The sequence below is a fragment of the Conger conger genome, chromosome 1, assembly GCF_963514075.1.
Source record: "Conger conger chromosome 1, fConCon1.1, whole genome shotgun sequence".
Lineage (NCBI taxonomy): Eukaryota > Metazoa > Chordata > Actinopteri > Anguilliformes > Congridae > Conger > Conger conger.
In genome coordinates this window covers 57755450-57774175 of record NC_083760.1, presented here as the reverse complement: position 1 = coordinate 57774175, position 18726 = coordinate 57755450, and the positions used below count along the sequence as shown (strand labels likewise).

Sequence of the window (18726 nt, the reverse complement as noted above, 5' to 3'; positions counted from 1 at the left end):
AAAGCCAGCTGCTACCGAAGTTACCAGCTGCAGTTTGTGCATTTCTAAGTCTTGTGGAGAATTGATAGGGGGGAAATTATCAGAATGCTGGCTGTGCAACTACCTATCAATGACAGGAAATTTGTTGGGTTGTAATAACGTGGAGAAAAATATGCAGGATTAAAGCTCTCTATTTTCCCAATCTATTTACAGAATGAAAGAATAAAATCCCTCCTGATAAATTTCATGTTGCATATTTGTGTATTGAACTGCTTGATTTTTTTCGTATAATCTCTTCTGTGAATGTGAATGGTTAGTTTATAGGGTGAAGCCTTACAAATTCCATGAAATCCTGCTCAATGGTACAGTTGTTATTACAGCTTGTTGGTTTAGTGAATCGTATTTGATATGTCAGTACATACTTCGCCCAAACAGACAGGCAAAGCAAGGCAAAATCAGGACTGATTCATGGATATCGGTGGACAGATGAACATCTTGTTACAGTATGTACATTCATTCATAGGTGTTGAAAAAAATGTTGATATACCATGGATTGAAAGTTTTCTATATTTTTTTTAATCTAACAAATCCAAGCATCAGAATAGGGTGGTGGATTCATTTTGTTGAGTTCATTGCCTGTGCCCACTGAAAATATATCCAGCCTTAACTTTGAAGTGAAGAAAAGGAGGAATTGCGTGTCAAGTATGATAAATAGTGTTGTTCTGCCTGATATTTTTGATTCTTTCCAGCAACTGTTAACTCTGTGAAATGACTTTTTGGCATAACCAATTGGGATAATGTCAAAAAACCGCACGGCGGCATATCGGAACCGTGGGGTCTAGTGAATTCATATTATTTGGAGGAGGCTGAAATGACAAACCAACCAAACAAACAAACTTCTGAACTTTTTGAAGTATTGATGCTGTGGGGGACAGGGGGTTCTGTTTAGGTCTTTGGAGATAAGGCTGAATAACATTTCTGAATAACGTTCATTTTACGTTTATATATATATATATATATATATATATATATATATATATATATAATTTTTATTTATTTTTTTTGGGGTGGGGGGGCTACTTCAGGTTCTAAGCCGTTAACTTCTGCATATTTCATTTAGCTTCATTTTTTCGAACTGCCGGCTGGGGAGGTACCCTCTCCTGTTGGAAAAGGCCAGATAAAGTGCTGTTGCATAGAGGCTTTAAAATGTGCCTTTTGTTTCACAGTAAACAGTTTGACGGTAAATAATTTCCCATGCACTGTGCAAACAGGGCCTGATTCTGTGTCCCTAACTGATCCTTCATGTAAACACTGCTATCGTGCGACAGTCCCAAATGGAGCGGCGCTTTTTATCTTTCCGCGGAAGTGTCGGAGCTGCGGTGCTTGCTCTGGTCTAGATGCTTTAAAGAGAGCAGTAGTGATGATGTGATGAAGCATGAAGACTTCAGCAGTATCAGTAGAGTCCCTGCGTCTCCACATCATCCTGCGTTTGCTGCTCAGGGGCGACGCTTCATTTCCCAAGCATGGAGCCTTCCGCTATGATGGATTTTTGCTCCGTTTTACAGTTTGGAACACATTTTCTTGAGTGTAATGCTGTTGTTGTAGTAAACACTCCCTTTCTGGAAAGTTTTGACTTTGCCTTTGACTTGACTCAATTTCAAGTGCATCTTCACAGGTTTATTGTACTGATAATACATTGTTTGGCTTAGGCCATTTCTTAGGGCAGTTTGTGTGAACTAAAAAATGTATGTGATGCATATCAAGTCTTTTGGTATAAGAATTTCTTGTGTGGGTTATATTTTCCTATGTCGCTGACATTTACTGCATGCTTTGTAGGATTTCAAAACCAAATTGAGAAGGCCATTTTGTTGGCTTTTAAATCCGTGTATATGTTGATAACTTGCGTCGTCTACAGTAGTTGCGGAACCAAGACTGTTAGTTGAGCAGTATGCTTTATTTCATACTGTCCTGAGCATTATTGCTGCATCTTCTGTGAGTTAGACGCCCATACCGTCCCTATGCTATTCCCCATACCGGGCTGCGGGTGCCGTGAGGGTCACGTGGACATATGTTCACCTGACACACAGTGGGTCTTTGTGTCACTGCCACGCAGCAGCAGGCCTGGCTGACAGCTGTGTGAAGGCCACGGTGAATGCCTCTGAAAGACTTGGCACAACAGCAGGCTAGGGAACGCCGATCACACAAGGCGGTTTCTTTCTCCCGTGGACAGATGCAGCGGGACACAGAGGACCCTGGGATAGGGGAGGGACCATCCCGAAAGATCGTCAGGCTAAGGAAGCGCACTTAGGGCACGCTGACACACACAGTCCCATTTCAAACAGAAGAGCTGGCGTCTTGCTGAGAACGACGAGTTTGATGTAATTTGTTAGAAGTGACACCTGCTCCGAACGTTTTGGAATTCAGCCGGGTGAGACATTGAGCCAATTAACATTTGTGCTCAACTATTATTTTAAAAAATGTATTCAGCCGAGGCTTTTGTCCGAGAGCGCCTTAAAGTTGATTGCAATATGCAGGGGACAATCCCCCCTGGAGCAATGCGGGATTAAGGGCCTTGCTCATGGGACCGACAGCTACACTGAGGCTTGACTTCCAGGTCCCAGTCATGCACCTTAGGCCCTTATACAAATGAAATGCATTCACAGAAACTCACCATTCAGTTTTTGTGGAAAAAAAGAATAAAAAATAAAACTAAGTAAGATGGCGGCATCTAGGCTATTTTCGCTGTGGGAGATTGTTCTGCGAGTTACACCCCGTGTACTCACATTTATGGGCCAGTTTTGCCCCCTGAGCCACAGTTGTTTGAAAACATATTCATGAAAAAAACATAATATCCATGATTGCACTCCCATTGTGTTGTTTAAAATCCGAAACTATATATTCTGGGAACATACTATTCTGCTCAATTTTGTTGAGAAAGTTTATGGAAAGTTGGGGGGAGCCAGAGCTTTAATGATTGTAGCCATTGTGAGGAGCTCCATTAGCGCCCTGCCAGGCCATGTGCAAGCTGTTGCATGTTACTCTGACTGCAGGCTGTTAATGCATGTTACTCTCTGACTGCAGGCTGTTAATGCATGTTACTCTCTGACTGCAGGCTATTAATGCATGTTACTCTCTGACTGCAGGAACACCAGCAGGCTGTTAATGCGTGTTGCTCTGCTGTTCTCTGACTGCAGGCTGTTAATGTGTGTTGCTCTGCTGTTCTCTGACTGCAGGAACACCAGCAGGCTGTTAATGCGTGTTGCTCTGCTGTTCTCTGACTGCAGGCTGTTAATGTGTGTTGCTCTGCTGTTCTCTGACTGCAGGCTGTTAATGCGTGTTGCTCTGCTGTTCTCTGACTGCAGGAATAAGCTGTTAATGCGTGTTGCTCTCTGACTGCAGGCTGTTAATGCATGTTACTCTCTGACTGCAGCCTGTTAATGCATGTTACTCTCTGACTGCAGGAACACCAGCAGGCTGTTAATGCGTGTTGCTCTGCTGTTCTCTGACTGCAGGCTGTTAATGTGTGTTGCTCTGCTGTTCTCTGACTGCAGGAACACCAGCAGGCTGTTAATGCGTGTTGCTCTGCTGTTCTCTGACTGCAGGAACACCAGCAGGCTGTTAATGCGTGTTGCTCTGCTGTTCTCTGACTGCAGGCTGTTAATGTGTGTTGCTCTGCTGTTCTCTGACTGCAGGCTGTTAATGCGTGTTGCTCTGCTGTTCTCTGACTGCAGAAATAAGCTGTTAATGCGTGTTGCTCTGCTGTTCTCTGACTGCAGGCTGTTAATGCGTGTTGCTCTGCTGTTCTCTGACCGCAGGCTGTTAATGGGTGTTGCTCTGCTGTTCTCTGACTGCAGGCTGTTAATGCGTGTTGCTCTGCTGTTCTCTGACTGCAGGAACATGAACATGTCCATCAGCAGGGGCCCTCGCTGAGCTCACAGAGACCCCGCACCTTCAAGTGCTCTTCCTGTGAAAAGGCCTTCGCCAAGCCCAGCCAGCTGGAGAGGCACAACAGGACCCACACAGGTAAAGCTGCACCTGAATACTGTACCGTACACACACACACATACTCACACAGACACAGCCATACACACATGTAGACATACACACATGCACACACACACACACACACACACTCACACGAACATATACACACACACACAGCGTCTCATCTCAAAACCAGACCCACGCAGGTAGAACTGCACCTGAGCCACCAGCTGTTTTATATGCTCACCATGTCAGGAAAGCGAGTGCTCTACTGTCGCAGGCAGTTTAACGGAGGTGACAGTCCTCCTCTCTTTCTCCTTCACACTGCAAGGGCCCCATAGGGAAAATGGCTCCATATGGCTATGGGCACGTTTTATCTGATTGTCGTCTTCAGAACACCCTAATGAAGTCACCCCCGGGATCACATTCACAAGCCCCTCCTGTCTGTTGGCTCTTCCCCTCTTAGATTCTCACTGCCCTTATTTTGAAAAAGTCATGTTTGTCTAACCTTCATCCTCTGGGCCCAGTATTTCAAAACTATTGTATTCCATACAGAAAGCAACTCAGTGTGCTTTACACAAATAGATGAAATAAAACATATTAAAATAATAATAATAGTCATGAACATAATGATAATCATCAGCCACAGTAAGCCACAGAAATTATACAACAAAGGAAGTATCAGCAAAGTAAATACCATATTTACTTTGTTATTTGAAAATCCAACTGTTTTTCACAATTCCTGACATTTAATCCTAGTAAACATTCCCTGTCTTAGGTCAGTTCAAACTTTATTTAAAGAATGTGAAATGTCAGAATAATAGTAGAGAGAAAGATTTATTTCAGCATTAATTTCCAGTGGGTCATAAGTTTATGTACACTTATGTATTAGTATTTGGTATTGCTTTTAAATTGTTTAACTTGGGTCAAACGTTTTGGGTAGCCTTCCACAAGAATTCTCACAGGAATTGGCTGGAATTTTGGCCGATCCCTCCTGACAGAACTGGTGTAACTGAGTCAGGTTTGTAGGCCTCCTTGCTCACACACGCTTTTTCAGTTCTGCCCGCAAATTGTCAATTGGATTGAAGTCTTTGTGATGGCCACTCCAGTACCTTGAATTTGTTGTCCTTAAGCCGTTTTGCCACAACTTTGGAAGTATGCTTTGGGTCATTTGCCATTTGGAATAGCCTGGCTATCCTGGCTGATGTCTTGTGATGTTGCTTCAATATATCCACATCATTTTCATCAGACCAGAGGACATTTCTCCAAGTTATTTGTCCCCATTTGCAGTTGCGAACTGTAGTCTGGCTTTGTTATGGCGGTTTTGGAGTAGTGGCTTCTTCTTTGCTGAGCAGCCTTTCAGGTTATGTCGATATAGGACTTGTTTACTGTGGAGATAGATACTTGTACCTGTTCCCTCCAGCATCTTCACAAGGTCCTTCGCTGTTGTTGTGGGATTGATTTGCACTTTTCGCTACAAAGCACGTTCATCTCTAGGAGACAGAGCGCGTCTCCTTCCTGAGCAGTATGATGGCTGCATGGTGCCATGGTGTTTATACTTACGTACTATTGTTTGTACAGACAAACGTGGTACCTTCAGGCATTTGAAAATTGCTCCCAAGGATGAACCAGACTTGTGGAGGACCAAATGTTTTTTTATCAGGTCTGGCTGATTTATTTTCATTTTCCCATGATGTCAAGCAGAGGCACTGAGTTTGAAAGTAGCCCTTAAAATACGTCCACACCTCCAATTGAATCGAATAATGTCAATTAGCCTATCAGTAGTTTCTAAAGCCATGGCATAATTTTCTTACATTTTCCAAGCTGTTTAAAGGCACAGTCAACTTAGTGTATGTAAACTGCTGACCCACTGGAATTGTGATAAAGTGAATTAAAAGTGAAATAATCAGTCTGTAAACAATTCTTGGAAAAATTACTTGTCATGCAAAAAGTCGATGTCCTAACCCACTTGCCAACACTAGTTTGTTAACATGAAATCTTTGGAGTGATTTAAAATTAGTTTTAATGACTTCAACCTAAGTGTATGTAAACTTCTGACTTCAACTGTGTATTCTGTCACCTTTTTTAATTTCATAATTGCCTAATGGGTAGCTGCAAAAACAATAATGTCAAGAGTTCTTCCTCAGAAAATGCTGCGCCAGCATCCAGACGGACCTCATGGTCAATTAGACACTCTGTCGTGAACCATTGTTTTACGGTCTTTTTATCAGTATAAACACATTATGCTGACAAGACAGTTGTGTCTGGAAGTTATTTTTATTAGTGTTCAAAGGAATAGTGTGTTTGGAATTATTTTAATTGACCAGTGAGTCATTCCCTGACAGCACAGCTACATAGGGTCGATGTAGGTGTGATGTTTGGGAGGTAGTTATGACGTGACTGTGGAGGTAGTTTGCCCATGACTAAGATTTAGTGGCGACGTTGCTTCCCACAGTGTTGCTCATTACAGTTAAATATAAAAGGGGTCACATGGTCGTATAGAGGAAGAAAAAGAAAAATATAGATTTTAAGAAGCCCTTTGAGTTTGTAACTACTGATCTTATGTTGCAAGTTTTGTTTGATACATTTGACACAAATACGATTCTATAACAGAGCAGTGGTAACAGAAGTAGGGGCTACATATTAGTAGCTAATGGGCAAACTGCCTCGACGTGACTACCTCCCACATATGGAAAGTGACAGAGTGCCTACATTGAACCAATGTGCTTTTCTTGGTGTACCATCTGGGTAGAATTATGAAATTACTACATTTGTGTACTAATGCAAATGAAAAGGACTAATATGCAAACTGAGGTTAAAGTGACAGTAAGGTTTATATTTTTCAAGGCATGCACTAAATTGCTTTATTTTGCATGCTTTTTGAACATTTCATTCCATTAAAATGGCAGGCGTATTGTGGGGAAGCTTTTTTTTTGTCTGTGATCTCAGCAATTACTATTTTCTATAACAGTGAAGCAGCATGTACAAGTACAATATGAATTATCAACATTAAAACTAAAAAGATAATTGTACATTTAACAGGCCTACTTGTCACTGCAATTGTAAAGAAAATACATATTGGCTTCATGAAACTTTTGTGACCATAGCCCCACCCCTCTGGGCTTGCACAGTTGATTAAATGTGTAGAAATCACTTATTCTAGAAAATTCTAGTAAGAAATCACTTATTCTTCCCTAATGTATTATTATATTTAATTGCATTTTTTTGTTTCTTAATTGTTTTCCTTCTGACAGCCCTTTGGGGTCTAATTGGCTGGCTTGAACACTAATGCATGCCTGGATCCGAATCGGCATTTGAAAACATTACTCAAAAGCTTAGAAATTAAAGCAGTTCATATTGCTTTTTAATAATGTGAGAGAAAATACTCACACCCAGCGATAATTGCTTTTAACGTCTGTTTGACAGAGATGATTAATAATTAAGTAAAGTAAGTGTAAGACTCTCTCCTTGTTGGAGAGTTGAACAGAATGTACGCAGTACGATTATCAAGAGGGACTAAGGCCTCTGATTTTTTCTCTGGGTTGAATATATTTTTGCCTGCTGGAGGGACTCCTCCATATCTGTAGTCAAAGTATGTATCACAACTCCAGTCTAATTCGCTGCCATCTGTTGATGCTATGACACATGGAGAATTGGGCGGATGAGTGGACCAGGGCGACAGTGGTTAGAACATTGGGAAGGGCTTTTAACCTTTGATTTAACTGTCACAATTTGATTAGCGTATTGGTAAATCGATGCGATATGGGGCACATTGCTGTTGCTACACTGACTGACTTTTTTTAAAGAATTATTCTGAACGCTTCTGTATGGCTGGATGCATTGCAGTTTGAGAAAGTTTCATACCAATTAGGCGGAGACGTGTGGTCAATATGTGAAAACTTCCCTCACTAAATAATGATTAATGAGCAATATGTCTACTGGAACCAAATGTTTCTTTAAATGTCAAGTGAAACTAAATAAAGTGCCTTGGTTTTCACGGTCATAAAAGAGCATCCAAATAGCATATTTTGCTTTAATCGGTGCCTCTTTACATTGCAGTTTATCCGAAGTGACTTGCATTTGATTAGACTAAGCAGGAGACAGTCCCCTCTGGAGGACTCCCCTCTGGAGCAATGCAAGCCTTAGGGGCCTTGCTCAAGGGCCCAGCAGCTGCATAGATCTTATCAGGGCTAGAACCTTCATGGTCAAACACGGCCCCTGTCATGAAAAGCAGGTGTTTTTTGTTTTGTTTTGTTTTTGTCTTTGAGTGGAATAATTCATCAGTGACTTCCTCACATATATAATTTTTTTTCCCCCTCATTCATGTGAGATCATCCTCTCACATGAAATTTGATTAAATTGGATTCATTGTGACTTTGAGTTGACTTTGCGTTTGACTGTTGAAAACAAATGTAGCGTGTGCCCAGAAACCTAAGCACGGTACCGTTAGTGTGGGCACAGTCCAGCCTTATGTTGGCTCCCGCGTTGCTGGCTAGACGGGGGAGACGCATACCTGCAGTAAGAGGCTTTCACCACTAGAGGCAGAAAAGGGAAAGAAGGCCAGCAAAGCAGTCACATTCTTGTTTTCACAGAAAATCATCATAACACCAACAGAGTTGTTGTCAGTGCTAACTGAGATTAGTGGGCAAATAAACAGGCATGGAGGGAGGGTGCCACCATATGAATGCAATGAGTGTCAGAGTTGTCTGCCCAAATCTTTTTGGTGCTCCTGACAGAATCTGCTCACATAGCCGCTAAAGACCCCTCTTTGACTTATCATTACACTTCCAGAACAAAGCTGAACAAATTCAAAAACAGCCAAGCCAATAAAGTTCAGCATAGTAACCTCCCTCTTATCTGCTTTTGACACCGCAGGCGTAGAAACTTTGGGTTGCCAGATTGGCCATCATTGCCGAGCACAACCTGACAGCCTCTTCCTGTCTTTTGTTACACGGAGTGTGGCTCTGCATACGCATGATTGAAATTACCTTTGTAAAATCCCAGCCTACACGACTCACACCGCCTACACACCGTTTTGGCGGTGCGCTAGCAGAAGATTGCGCTAATCGCTCTTTTCAGAGGCCCTCCACGTTCCTTGAATGCAGTCTTCGCCCTTCGAGAGTCGAGCAAAGGTCTGCCCTGAGGTGATGTTGCATAACGGAAGTCTGGAATTTTCTCTGTGTTAAAGCTGGGAGTTTTGAAGCTGTAAATGGGTGCTTTAATACTTTATAATGGAAATGAGCTAGGAACCATTTCTGTCGGGGGAACGTTTGTTTTGACAATTGGTTGTGGTCAGGCATGGCTTTTACTACTTTGATATGTTTATTGAAATTATTTTAAAAAATGAATAAAAATTCAGTTAAATTTCTCAGTGAAGAAGGTAAGTAATCGCAGACACTGCCCGAGGCAGCAGTTCATTGTGTGCTTGTCTGCAGTGCCTGGTTGGTTTTCTCATTCATACATTCTCTGGCATTGGGTTCGGTCATGAACTCTCTCTATGCCATCCTTGGTGGAAGGCTCAGCACTATTGTATTTTTAGCATGAAAGGCGAGTAGCCTTTCATAGACCACTTTTCCACCATTGTACCCTTATTCAAGGTACTGAACCTGAACTGCTTCAGTATATATCACCCAGGAAAGAATATCTGCTGAAGACAAAAAAAAAAAAAAGGTTTTCATTTAATCAGGCAGTTGGACATATGGAGAAAATTATTACGTGTCCATTCTGATAATAAACCCAGATATCCTACAGTGCATCTGCATTTTATATACACCCTATGCTAATTGTGATTGTGGTTTTGGCATAGAGCAATACAACATAGCAGAACTTATACCATGGTCTTGAATACTCTATTCTGATGAGATATTTGGTAGTGATTATTTTTTGTATAATCGTTAAATGTTTGGCAGGTAGCCAAGCCTAATCACCATTGTAAATTATCTAACTTATCGGTTTTGTGAAGATTGTGAATGTTTTGGTAGATTGCTAATGTTACTAGCTTCTATGTGATATCCTGAAATGGTTGTTTGTAAACGGACAACTCAATTAGCTATAATCTTTTCCTTTTTTGGCTATCACCAGCACAGAATAGTGAAACTGGCTATGCTGGCTAAATTGTGTGATGTTTGTGTAATGTGTGGTCCAAAACAATTTTGGCGTTTAAAAATGTTGCAGTGAAATTGTGAACAGGCGGTTCCGACAAGGGAAAAATTAAAGCTGGCCCGGTAATTACAAATACGAAGTTGGAAACCAATTTAACCTGCCTTTGAAACCTTGAATTTAACCAAGATAACAAATAATCAAAACTGGACTGAGCCTCTATTTTTAGCAGAACGTAACTAACATATGTAACCATAGCAATATTCTGAAACAGTAGCCTCCTTAACGGCTTGAATAGTTAGAGCCAGCAAAATATATACAGTGTATCCGGAAGGTATTCACAGCGCTTCACTTTCCCCACATCTTGTTATGTTACAGCCTTATTCCAAAATGGAATAAATTCATATTTTTATTATTCTACACACAACACCCCATAATGACAACATGAAATACGTTTTTTGAAATTTTTGCGAATTTATTAAAAATAAAAAACTAAGAAATCACATGTACATAAGTATTCACAGCCTTTGCTCAATACTTTGTTGATGCACCTTTGGCAGCAATTACAGTCTAGAATATGATGCCACAAGCTTGGCACACCTATCTTTTGGCAGTTTCGCCCATTCCTCTTTGCAGCACCTCTCAAGCTCCATCAGGTTGGATGGGGAACGTCGGTGCACAGCCATTTTCAGATCTCTCCAGAGATGTTCAATCGGATTCAAGTCTGGGCCACTCAAGGGCATTCACAGAGTTGTCCTGAAGCCTCTCCTTTGATATCTTGGCTGTGTGCTTAGGGTCGTTGTCCTGCTGAAAGATGAACCTGAGGTCTGAGGTCAAGAGCGCTCTGGAGCAGGTTTTCATCCAGGATGTCTCTGTACATTGCTGCATTCATCTTTCCCCCAGTTCCCCACAGCATGATGCTGCCACCACCATGCTTCACTGTAGAGCTGGTATTGGCCAGGTGATGAGCGGTGCCTGGTTTCCTCCAAACATGACGCCTGGCATTCACGCCAAAGAGTTCAATCTTTGTCTCTCATGGTCTGAGAGTCCTTCAGGTGCCTTTTGGCAAACTCCAGGCGGGCTGCCATGTGCCTTTTACTAAGGAGTGGCTTCCGTCTGGCCACTCTACCATACAGGCCTGATTGGTGGATTGCTGCAGAGATGGTTGTCCTTCTGGAAGGTTCTCCTCTCTCCACAGAAGAACGCTGGAGCTCTGACAGAGTGACCATCGGGTTCTTGGTCACCTCCCTGACAAAGGCCCTTCTCCCCCGATTGCTCAGTTTAGACGAGCAGCCAGCTCTAGGAAGAGTCCTGGTGGTTCCAAACTTCTTCCATTTACGGATGATGGAGGCCACTGTGCTCATTGGGACCTTCAAAGCAGCAGAAATTTTTCTGTACCCTTCTCCAGATTTGTGCCTCGAGACAATCCTGGAAACAATGGAAAATCAATGGAAACAGGATGCACCTGAGCTCAATTTTGAGCTTCATGGCAAAGGCTGTGAATACTTATGTACATGTGATTTCTTAGTTTTTTATTTTTAATACATTTACAAAAATCGCAAAAAAACTTTTTTCGCGTTGTCATTATGGGGTATTGTGTGTAGAATTTGGAGGAAAAAAATGAATTTAATCAATTTTGGAATAAGGCTGTAACATAACAAAATGTGAAAAAAAGTAAAGCGCTGTGAATACTTTCCGGATGCACTGTATAAATATATTTTGAGGGTGAATTGACCTAAAATATTAATGACCCCTGCTTATATTTTTATCTTTATTAAAAGATCATGGTATAAGCAGAATAATCCACTCTGAGGTGGTCATTCCATGGTTTTAACGCACTCCACTGTGCGTCAGGTGGTTCTTTGCCCCTGGATCTGCGTTAAAACCCAGTAATGACCACCTTGTCGTGGATTATTCCTTACATAAAGCAGCTGATGAAAGCACGCCATTCAGCCCAGCAATGCTCACCTTTTTCCTACCACTGAAGTGCACCTAATGGTTAGTTTGCCTAAAAGCTAGATGCTATCTAGCACCGTATTACGCCGGGTCTTGAAAACCCTTATGCCCCACTTCATGACCTGGCAAGCTACTCCACGCAGGGACCACTCTGTGTGGAAAAAAATACTTCCTAATGTCTGTGCGGAATTTATCCTTTGCTAATTTCCATTTATGCCCTCTCCTTCTGCCAACAGACTGTATCAATCTCCTGTAGTTCACTTTGTTAATCCCTGTGCATATTTCTTTCCACAGATATAAATGTGAATTTATAATCAATGAGCAGTTTATCCCTTTGGCAGGAGAATATACATTTTTAGCTTGGCAAGCTAACCAGATCTTTTCACGCATTGCAGGCATTTGGATTCCAGTTCAAAACCTGCTACAGACATATCCCCACCCAAAGCGGCTCTAAGTTTAACGCTAAGTTAGATTTGAATCTCGACTAACCCGTTCAGAACTCAATGTCTGCACGTTTGTTTTCAGGGGAGCGACCCTTCAAGTGCCAGCAGTGTGACAAGGCCTTCAACCAGAAGAGCGCCCTCCAGGTGCACAGGGTGAAGCACACCGGAGAGAAGCCTTACAAGTGCGAGGTGTGCGGCATCAGCTTCACCCAAAAGAGCAACATGAAGCTGCATGTGAAGCGGTCGCACAGCTACGGTGAGTTTGGCCGCTGAAAACGGGATCAAGCGGCTTCAAAATCTAAATTGCATTCAAGGCGATGCCATGCTTTTCCACTTCCTTGCACTATACATTTTCCAGTTTGAAAAACGAGACATGACACAGGCTTGTTTCAGCCTGACTACCATGTGATTTGTCTTCAACTTGAATGAAGACTTTACACCGGTGAAATGACATTTTGAAACCAGTGGTTTGCCTGAATTGGGACCTTGAGTATAAATAGGGGCTTGCGTATCAACAGGGGCATATTGAAATGCTTGGTTCTTACTTCACCAGGGAATCTCCTTGTAACCGCACCGTAATATCATTTTGTGAGTGTTGTTTTTGAGGCCATTATTTTGTCATTCTGCTCCCAAGGAAAGACATTTCTAATGTTTTCTTGATGTAAGCTTACAGAAGTCGGAAAAACTGAATACACGGCACCTTTCTGTCTGTGACATGCAGGCTTTCCCCCTGAAGTTGTGAGGTTGCTTATCATTGACGTTGTCTGATGTTAATCTTATTTTCAGTCGCATTCCCAGTTGACAGAGTTGATATGGTGATAGGGAGAAATTATATGCTTTGAAGACAGGTTGGGTTAGCTCTGGGGTTTATCATTCAGTCAATTCCTTAAAGGCCTACAGCTTCTTTGTTTGTTTGCTTGAATTTTTTATCAGAGCACAGAAATGTGTCTACCAACAATTTGAAGGCCTTCGCTCTGGGCCCTGACCTCAGGAACCCATCCTTCGATCCTTCCTTTTTTGGCATAAACTAGAACACTGTAGGTGAACAAAATAAGTGTAACTTCAGTGGAAACTTTCATTCCGGTTATAGATGTAAACCACTTCAGTGGGAATTTCCCAACTCTGGTCCACAGGGGGCACAATTGAGCAGTTTTCAGTGAGTGAGCCTGCACGGCCCGTACGTTGGCAGGCGCTGCTTATTTTCAATCTGCGGTCCGCTGGCTGAGCTCAACGGCCATCGCCCCGGAGGCCTGGCCCACGTACTCTTCCGGTGCAGACGCACACCAGGCACCCTAGCAACCAGAGCAGTTGCTGTTGTGTGACGGGCCAGGTGAGTGCCCTGGACTGTGTCTCGACCAGTTATACGCCTCCACGCAGTGCTGTCAGCGCCGGCACGGGCAGATTGCGATTCAAGGCTACGGGGAGGATCAACTGAGAAGGAGTGCTTCTGCCGAGCCAGCCGGCCCAACGCTCTCGAATCCTACGGTTTCCGCAACTCTTTGAAAGCGCTCTACTCGAGAGGCTCATTATGTTCAGCTGGAATGAAGAACATCAACACTGCGGCACTCAGGGACCAAGGTTGAAAGGACTGGCTTGTGGAGTCTAGAGCAGGCTTTCAATAACGCCGTCCACCCTGTGTGTGCCGGTTGTCATTCCAACTCTGTTAGCAATTCTCACATATTAATGCGCAGTTGGCCGTTCTGAATTGGCCGCTTATAAGGCCAGGTTATGCGACATTACGGGAGAAACCCGTACCATGCTGTGAAAAAATGAAGATCCCATATTCACCGGATTAGTTTCTGATGAGTAGGATCATGTGTTTAACAGCTTTCGCTTTCATCTTGTCTAATGCATTCTGGGAAAGATAATTATTTTCAAAGAGGTTTTACTGCTTATGACGAAGAGCTAGAATGACAGGTGGAATCACGGTCGGGTCCTGAATGATGAAAGTGGGGACAACCTGGTCACGGGAATTATAGTTTGTGGGTAATTTTCTAATATAAATGAGCCAAGCTTGTATTTTGTTAAAATTAGCTGAGAGAGAAATGTCCTAATGTCCTAAATGTCCTTTTTTTTCCCAGTATAGTTTATTGAGACTGGCTGCAATAAAAACCTGCTGACACTAGGAGTTTGGGAAAATTTCTGCTGCCTTTGTATAAGTATGCATGTACAGTAATGTTACTGAAGATATAGAGCTGTTGTTTTTTTTTTTTTTTTTTTTTTTTGTCATCTTTGATTATGACCCAGCTCTACCTTCCCCCCTTCTCTTTAAAGCCAGAAACCGAATGCATTTTTAAGCTTTGTCTGCACACTCCACTGAAATTGGTCTATACATTTTATAGCACATTAATAAGTACATTTATGCATAACTGAAGACCTGATTTTGTGCAATTTTGCCAAAAAAGGGAAATGTTCCATGGTCCAAACTTCTCTGTCATTAGAAATAACTATAGCAGGACTAATTTACCAGCAGCCTTGCTAGTAAGAACCCTCTTCATGATTTATTCTCTGTTATAGGATGGGTAGGGGAAACGTCGACGCCTTTGAGAGGAAATGATGAATTAATTGGTGTTGAAAGGAGCCCACACTCAGCACTTGTCCTGAGGACTGCTGCAGAACTGCTCTAACCTCTTCACTGATGAGAGGGAGAACTTCCCTTCTCTGAGGGACGAAAAACGCCACGGCAGAGCTTGATTGAGATCTGGGGATTACGATTGGACGGTGATTGCACTGCCTCAGTGTGTTAGAGTGGAGGTGTACACGCACATCGGAGACTATCTGTCTGTCTGTCTGTTGGTCTGACAGATAGTCTGCCTGCCTACCTGTCTTGGTGGTGGGGGCTGTTGGATCATAGGTATTGTACAGTGAACCCCCCTCAATCTCCCTGATCGCACTTGCAGGAGATGGCTTCGCTCCTCGTTTCAGCGTATCACTAATGAATGAGCTCACCGGCTGAGTCTTATTTGGAGACACGCGGATTCTCTTTGTTTCCAGTGACTCAGATTAAGGCACGCGGGTATGTAAGTGGTCATATTAAAAGCTCTCCATCAACCTGGTGTAATTAACTGGAGGGAATTCTGAAGCAGCGCCGTTCGGAAGTGCAATCATTATTGGTCTTGGCAGCGGAGAGAGGAGCCCTTCTCTGCGGACATCGATCACTCGACGTCCCATGAAGTCTGAAAATGATTCGGGGAAGTCGTTAAAAAGCTATTGCCCTTTCCACCCACCGGGGCTGCCCGTGCTCTTCTTCTCACCATTAGAATCAGCGATGATAGTTCATCCTGGATAGTTCTGCCAACGTCATAGAAGGTGTCTAAATATTGTCACAAAAATATTGTCTTTTTTTCTTTCTTTTTTTTTTTCCAAGAAGCTTTTCAGTAAGCAAAATACATCTTGCCATTTCACCAGCTTGATGAAACTGTCGAGTCTCCCTATTTCTGTGCCGATAATGTGACAGTTTACACAGTAATTCCACGAGCAGAAGTCACTTGCTGCTAAAGAGTGAAGCGTGAATCTACGTGAGTAGGAAGTGTTTTGAAAGAAGTGTTTCTCAAAATCCATGTATCTAACAGAAGTAGCCCTGATTCCAGCAATACACGGTGGTAAGTGACATGTTACAAGCGTTGAAAAGTCAAAGTTAGAAAGTATAAACTGAGACTAATTAGAACTTTTGCTCCTCCAATCCAGGGAGCAACCAGGAGGTGTCCATGGAGCAGGGAACGGAGGGAGAGGAGGAGGCTGGGCAGGATTTGGACCTAGAGGAGGTGGTCCAGGAGTCTTCTGGAGACTGGCAGTGCCCCATTTCTACCGTTTTCCGGTAGCTTCTGCCTCGCAAGGAACTCTTCATTTTCTTTTCTACCATTTTCCGGTAGCCTCTGCCTCACAATGAACTCTTTCTTTTTTTGTTTCATTTTTTATTAATCTTTTTAAACTTGACGCTTGAAGTGTTTACGTCATGATGGTGTCACACCGAAACACTGGAGAACTTTATAATATATTTAGCCAGACAGCTGGTTACAGCCCCCTAATAAGTGTCTTCAACATGAAAATGTCAAGTAGACCCAGGTTCCCCAGATAGAACACAGACAATTACACACGTATGGCCCAGTGGCACCATAACCGAAATGAGAACTATGATGAGCTTCAGATAAGATGCAGAAACTCCCAACATCTGCCTCCCAAACACACAGGAGGGAAATTCACACAGAATTATCAAAGGTATAATCCAAATATTCTGAACATAGAACTAAAAAAAAAAAAAAAACGCATTGCATTCTGACATTGAACGGGCTTGACTAAGCATGAAAAAGTGCTTTTCAGATGAAACTTTTTTTAAAGTTAGTGGCCTTCCAATGCTGGTTGGGTATTTTGGGTTTCGTTGTTTGGTTTTTGGGGCAGCTCTTGTAAGCTATATTCTGGAGTGAATACTAACAGAGCACCAGCATTTTAATGGTAGATGCAGATTCTCTGGGTTCCTCGGTTTACTGACAATGTTCTTCTGATCCTCAATATAGTGGCTTTCTCAGGAGAAGTCTGTTTGTCTGTCTGTATCTGTCTCTTTCTGTCTGTCTGTCTGTCTGCACATACATCCACCTGGGTGCATATAAGGGTGTGCTCGCACAAATGTACTTGTGCATGTTTTTGCTTGTGTATGCATGTGTGTGTATATGTGTTTGTATTAGCATGCATTTGCGTTTTTGAGAATTCCTTGAATATCACGGCAGATCAAACCGTGGCCAAATGAACTGAAGGTTCTGTGGAACTGTGAGCCAAATGCAGGCCTTGAAATTCTAGGACAAACTTTTACTAAAACATCCACTGCATTCCCACAGTGGTGAATTAACATTGCACTCATATATATTCTTAGATAATATTTGTGATAAACTATTTGGTGATTAATATAGCAGTCACAGAACGATCGCAGATAAAATGTGTACACAGTAACACATCTAGTGGTATTTGTTTGAGTAAACTATAAAGTGCTGGGCTAAATAATTCTGGTAGTATATAATTTAATTTAGTATATCGTTTAAAAATGGCACATGCTTGCATACATTTCTCTGCCCACTCCTTCATGGAGCATATTCTATTTGACTCAAAGGCCATTACACTCATACAGATGAAAAAACATTATTCCTCAAAAGGTCTTTAAAAATGTTGCTCAAACTCTTTTTTTATTGTACCAGAGATCAAATCTGACAGCTGCACAATAAACAGGTTTGTTGGGGGCAGTTGGAAGCTAGTGCATCAGTGTGTCACCATCTGTGGACGGAAGTCCTTTGAACGTTGACGGTTTCCAGTTTTGACTGATTTGCATGAAACAGCAAGTGATAGAAAGTTATCCATGACACGCAGGAATGCCATTCTACGTTATCTACTTTTCAGTTTTAATCCTTAGGGTGGTTCAGCTTTTCATAAAAGGGCATAACCTCAGATGTGAGTATTTGTTTTCGACCATGTATGTTGGCATTATTTAATACAATTTCCAGAAGGCAAGCTTTTGGAACATGTATTATTTTTATTACCGTTACTGTTCAGAGATGATGTTGCTGTAAAATGGAAAAAGGATGCCTTGATTTTTGTTGTTCATTTCAGTGTTTCATTTGTCAGTGTGATGGCATAATCGTGGAACACGTTTGCAGTCGCAGCGCTGCAGTAATTGTTTGAAGAACTCACAGCTCTTGGTTTACATAAAGCATGTTGAGAGGACATGGTGAAGATAGCCTTGTCATGCAGTATTTCCTTTTAAGTCAACTTCAACCTCATATAATTTTGGGTTTGTACTTTTTGTTTTTGCAATGTAAATATTGTATAGATTGGACATTTGGGGAATTATTTCACATAATTAGAGATGAATACTGAATGGAAGAGAGCTAACTTGTTTCGTTTTTTTCCTTTTCGTTCAGTTTTATCCATCATTAGGTTAATGTACAGATAGTATAAGTTGTATAGTTCAAGACAGGAATGTATTTTGTAATTTTAAAAGTATTTAAGTGAAAATAAATTCTTTTTTAAGTAAGTCTTTTACATGTTCATTTATTGCTGTCTGAACATTAAGTTTTAAAAACCTCTGTTATACTTTGCTATCTAAAAAAAAAAGACATTACATACTGTATGTCGAATTTGAAGTTTCAAGTTTAATTTAGTGCTTTAAGAATCTCAAATTCTACTATTGTGTTTCAGTCGAAAGCTCCTTTCATTTAATGTGCTGATGTCTTGGCTGTGCTTCATCTGTGGAGCTGCCAGATTATTGAGAGCTAAAGCC

The 18726-nt window shown here is 41.9% G+C and overlaps 1 protein-coding gene across 2 annotated transcripts in view; it reads left to right on the top strand.

Annotated features, from left to right (window-relative positions):
• Positions 1-18480, top strand: part of LOC133140622 (zinc finger protein 236-like) — a 97076-nt gene extending 78596 nt beyond the window's left edge. For both annotated transcript variants that reach the window (XM_061260690.1, XM_061260679.1), the window contains 3 exons: positions 3873-4002; positions 12544-12717; positions 16149-18480. In XM_061260690.1, the coding sequence (XP_061116674.1) occupies positions 3873-4002; positions 12544-12717; positions 16149-16282 (438 nt within the window). In that variant the 3' untranslated portion in view covers positions 16283-18480. The remainder of the gene's footprint in view (positions 1-3872; positions 4003-12543; positions 12718-16148) is intronic.
• Positions 18481-18726: the final 246 nt, after the last annotated feature.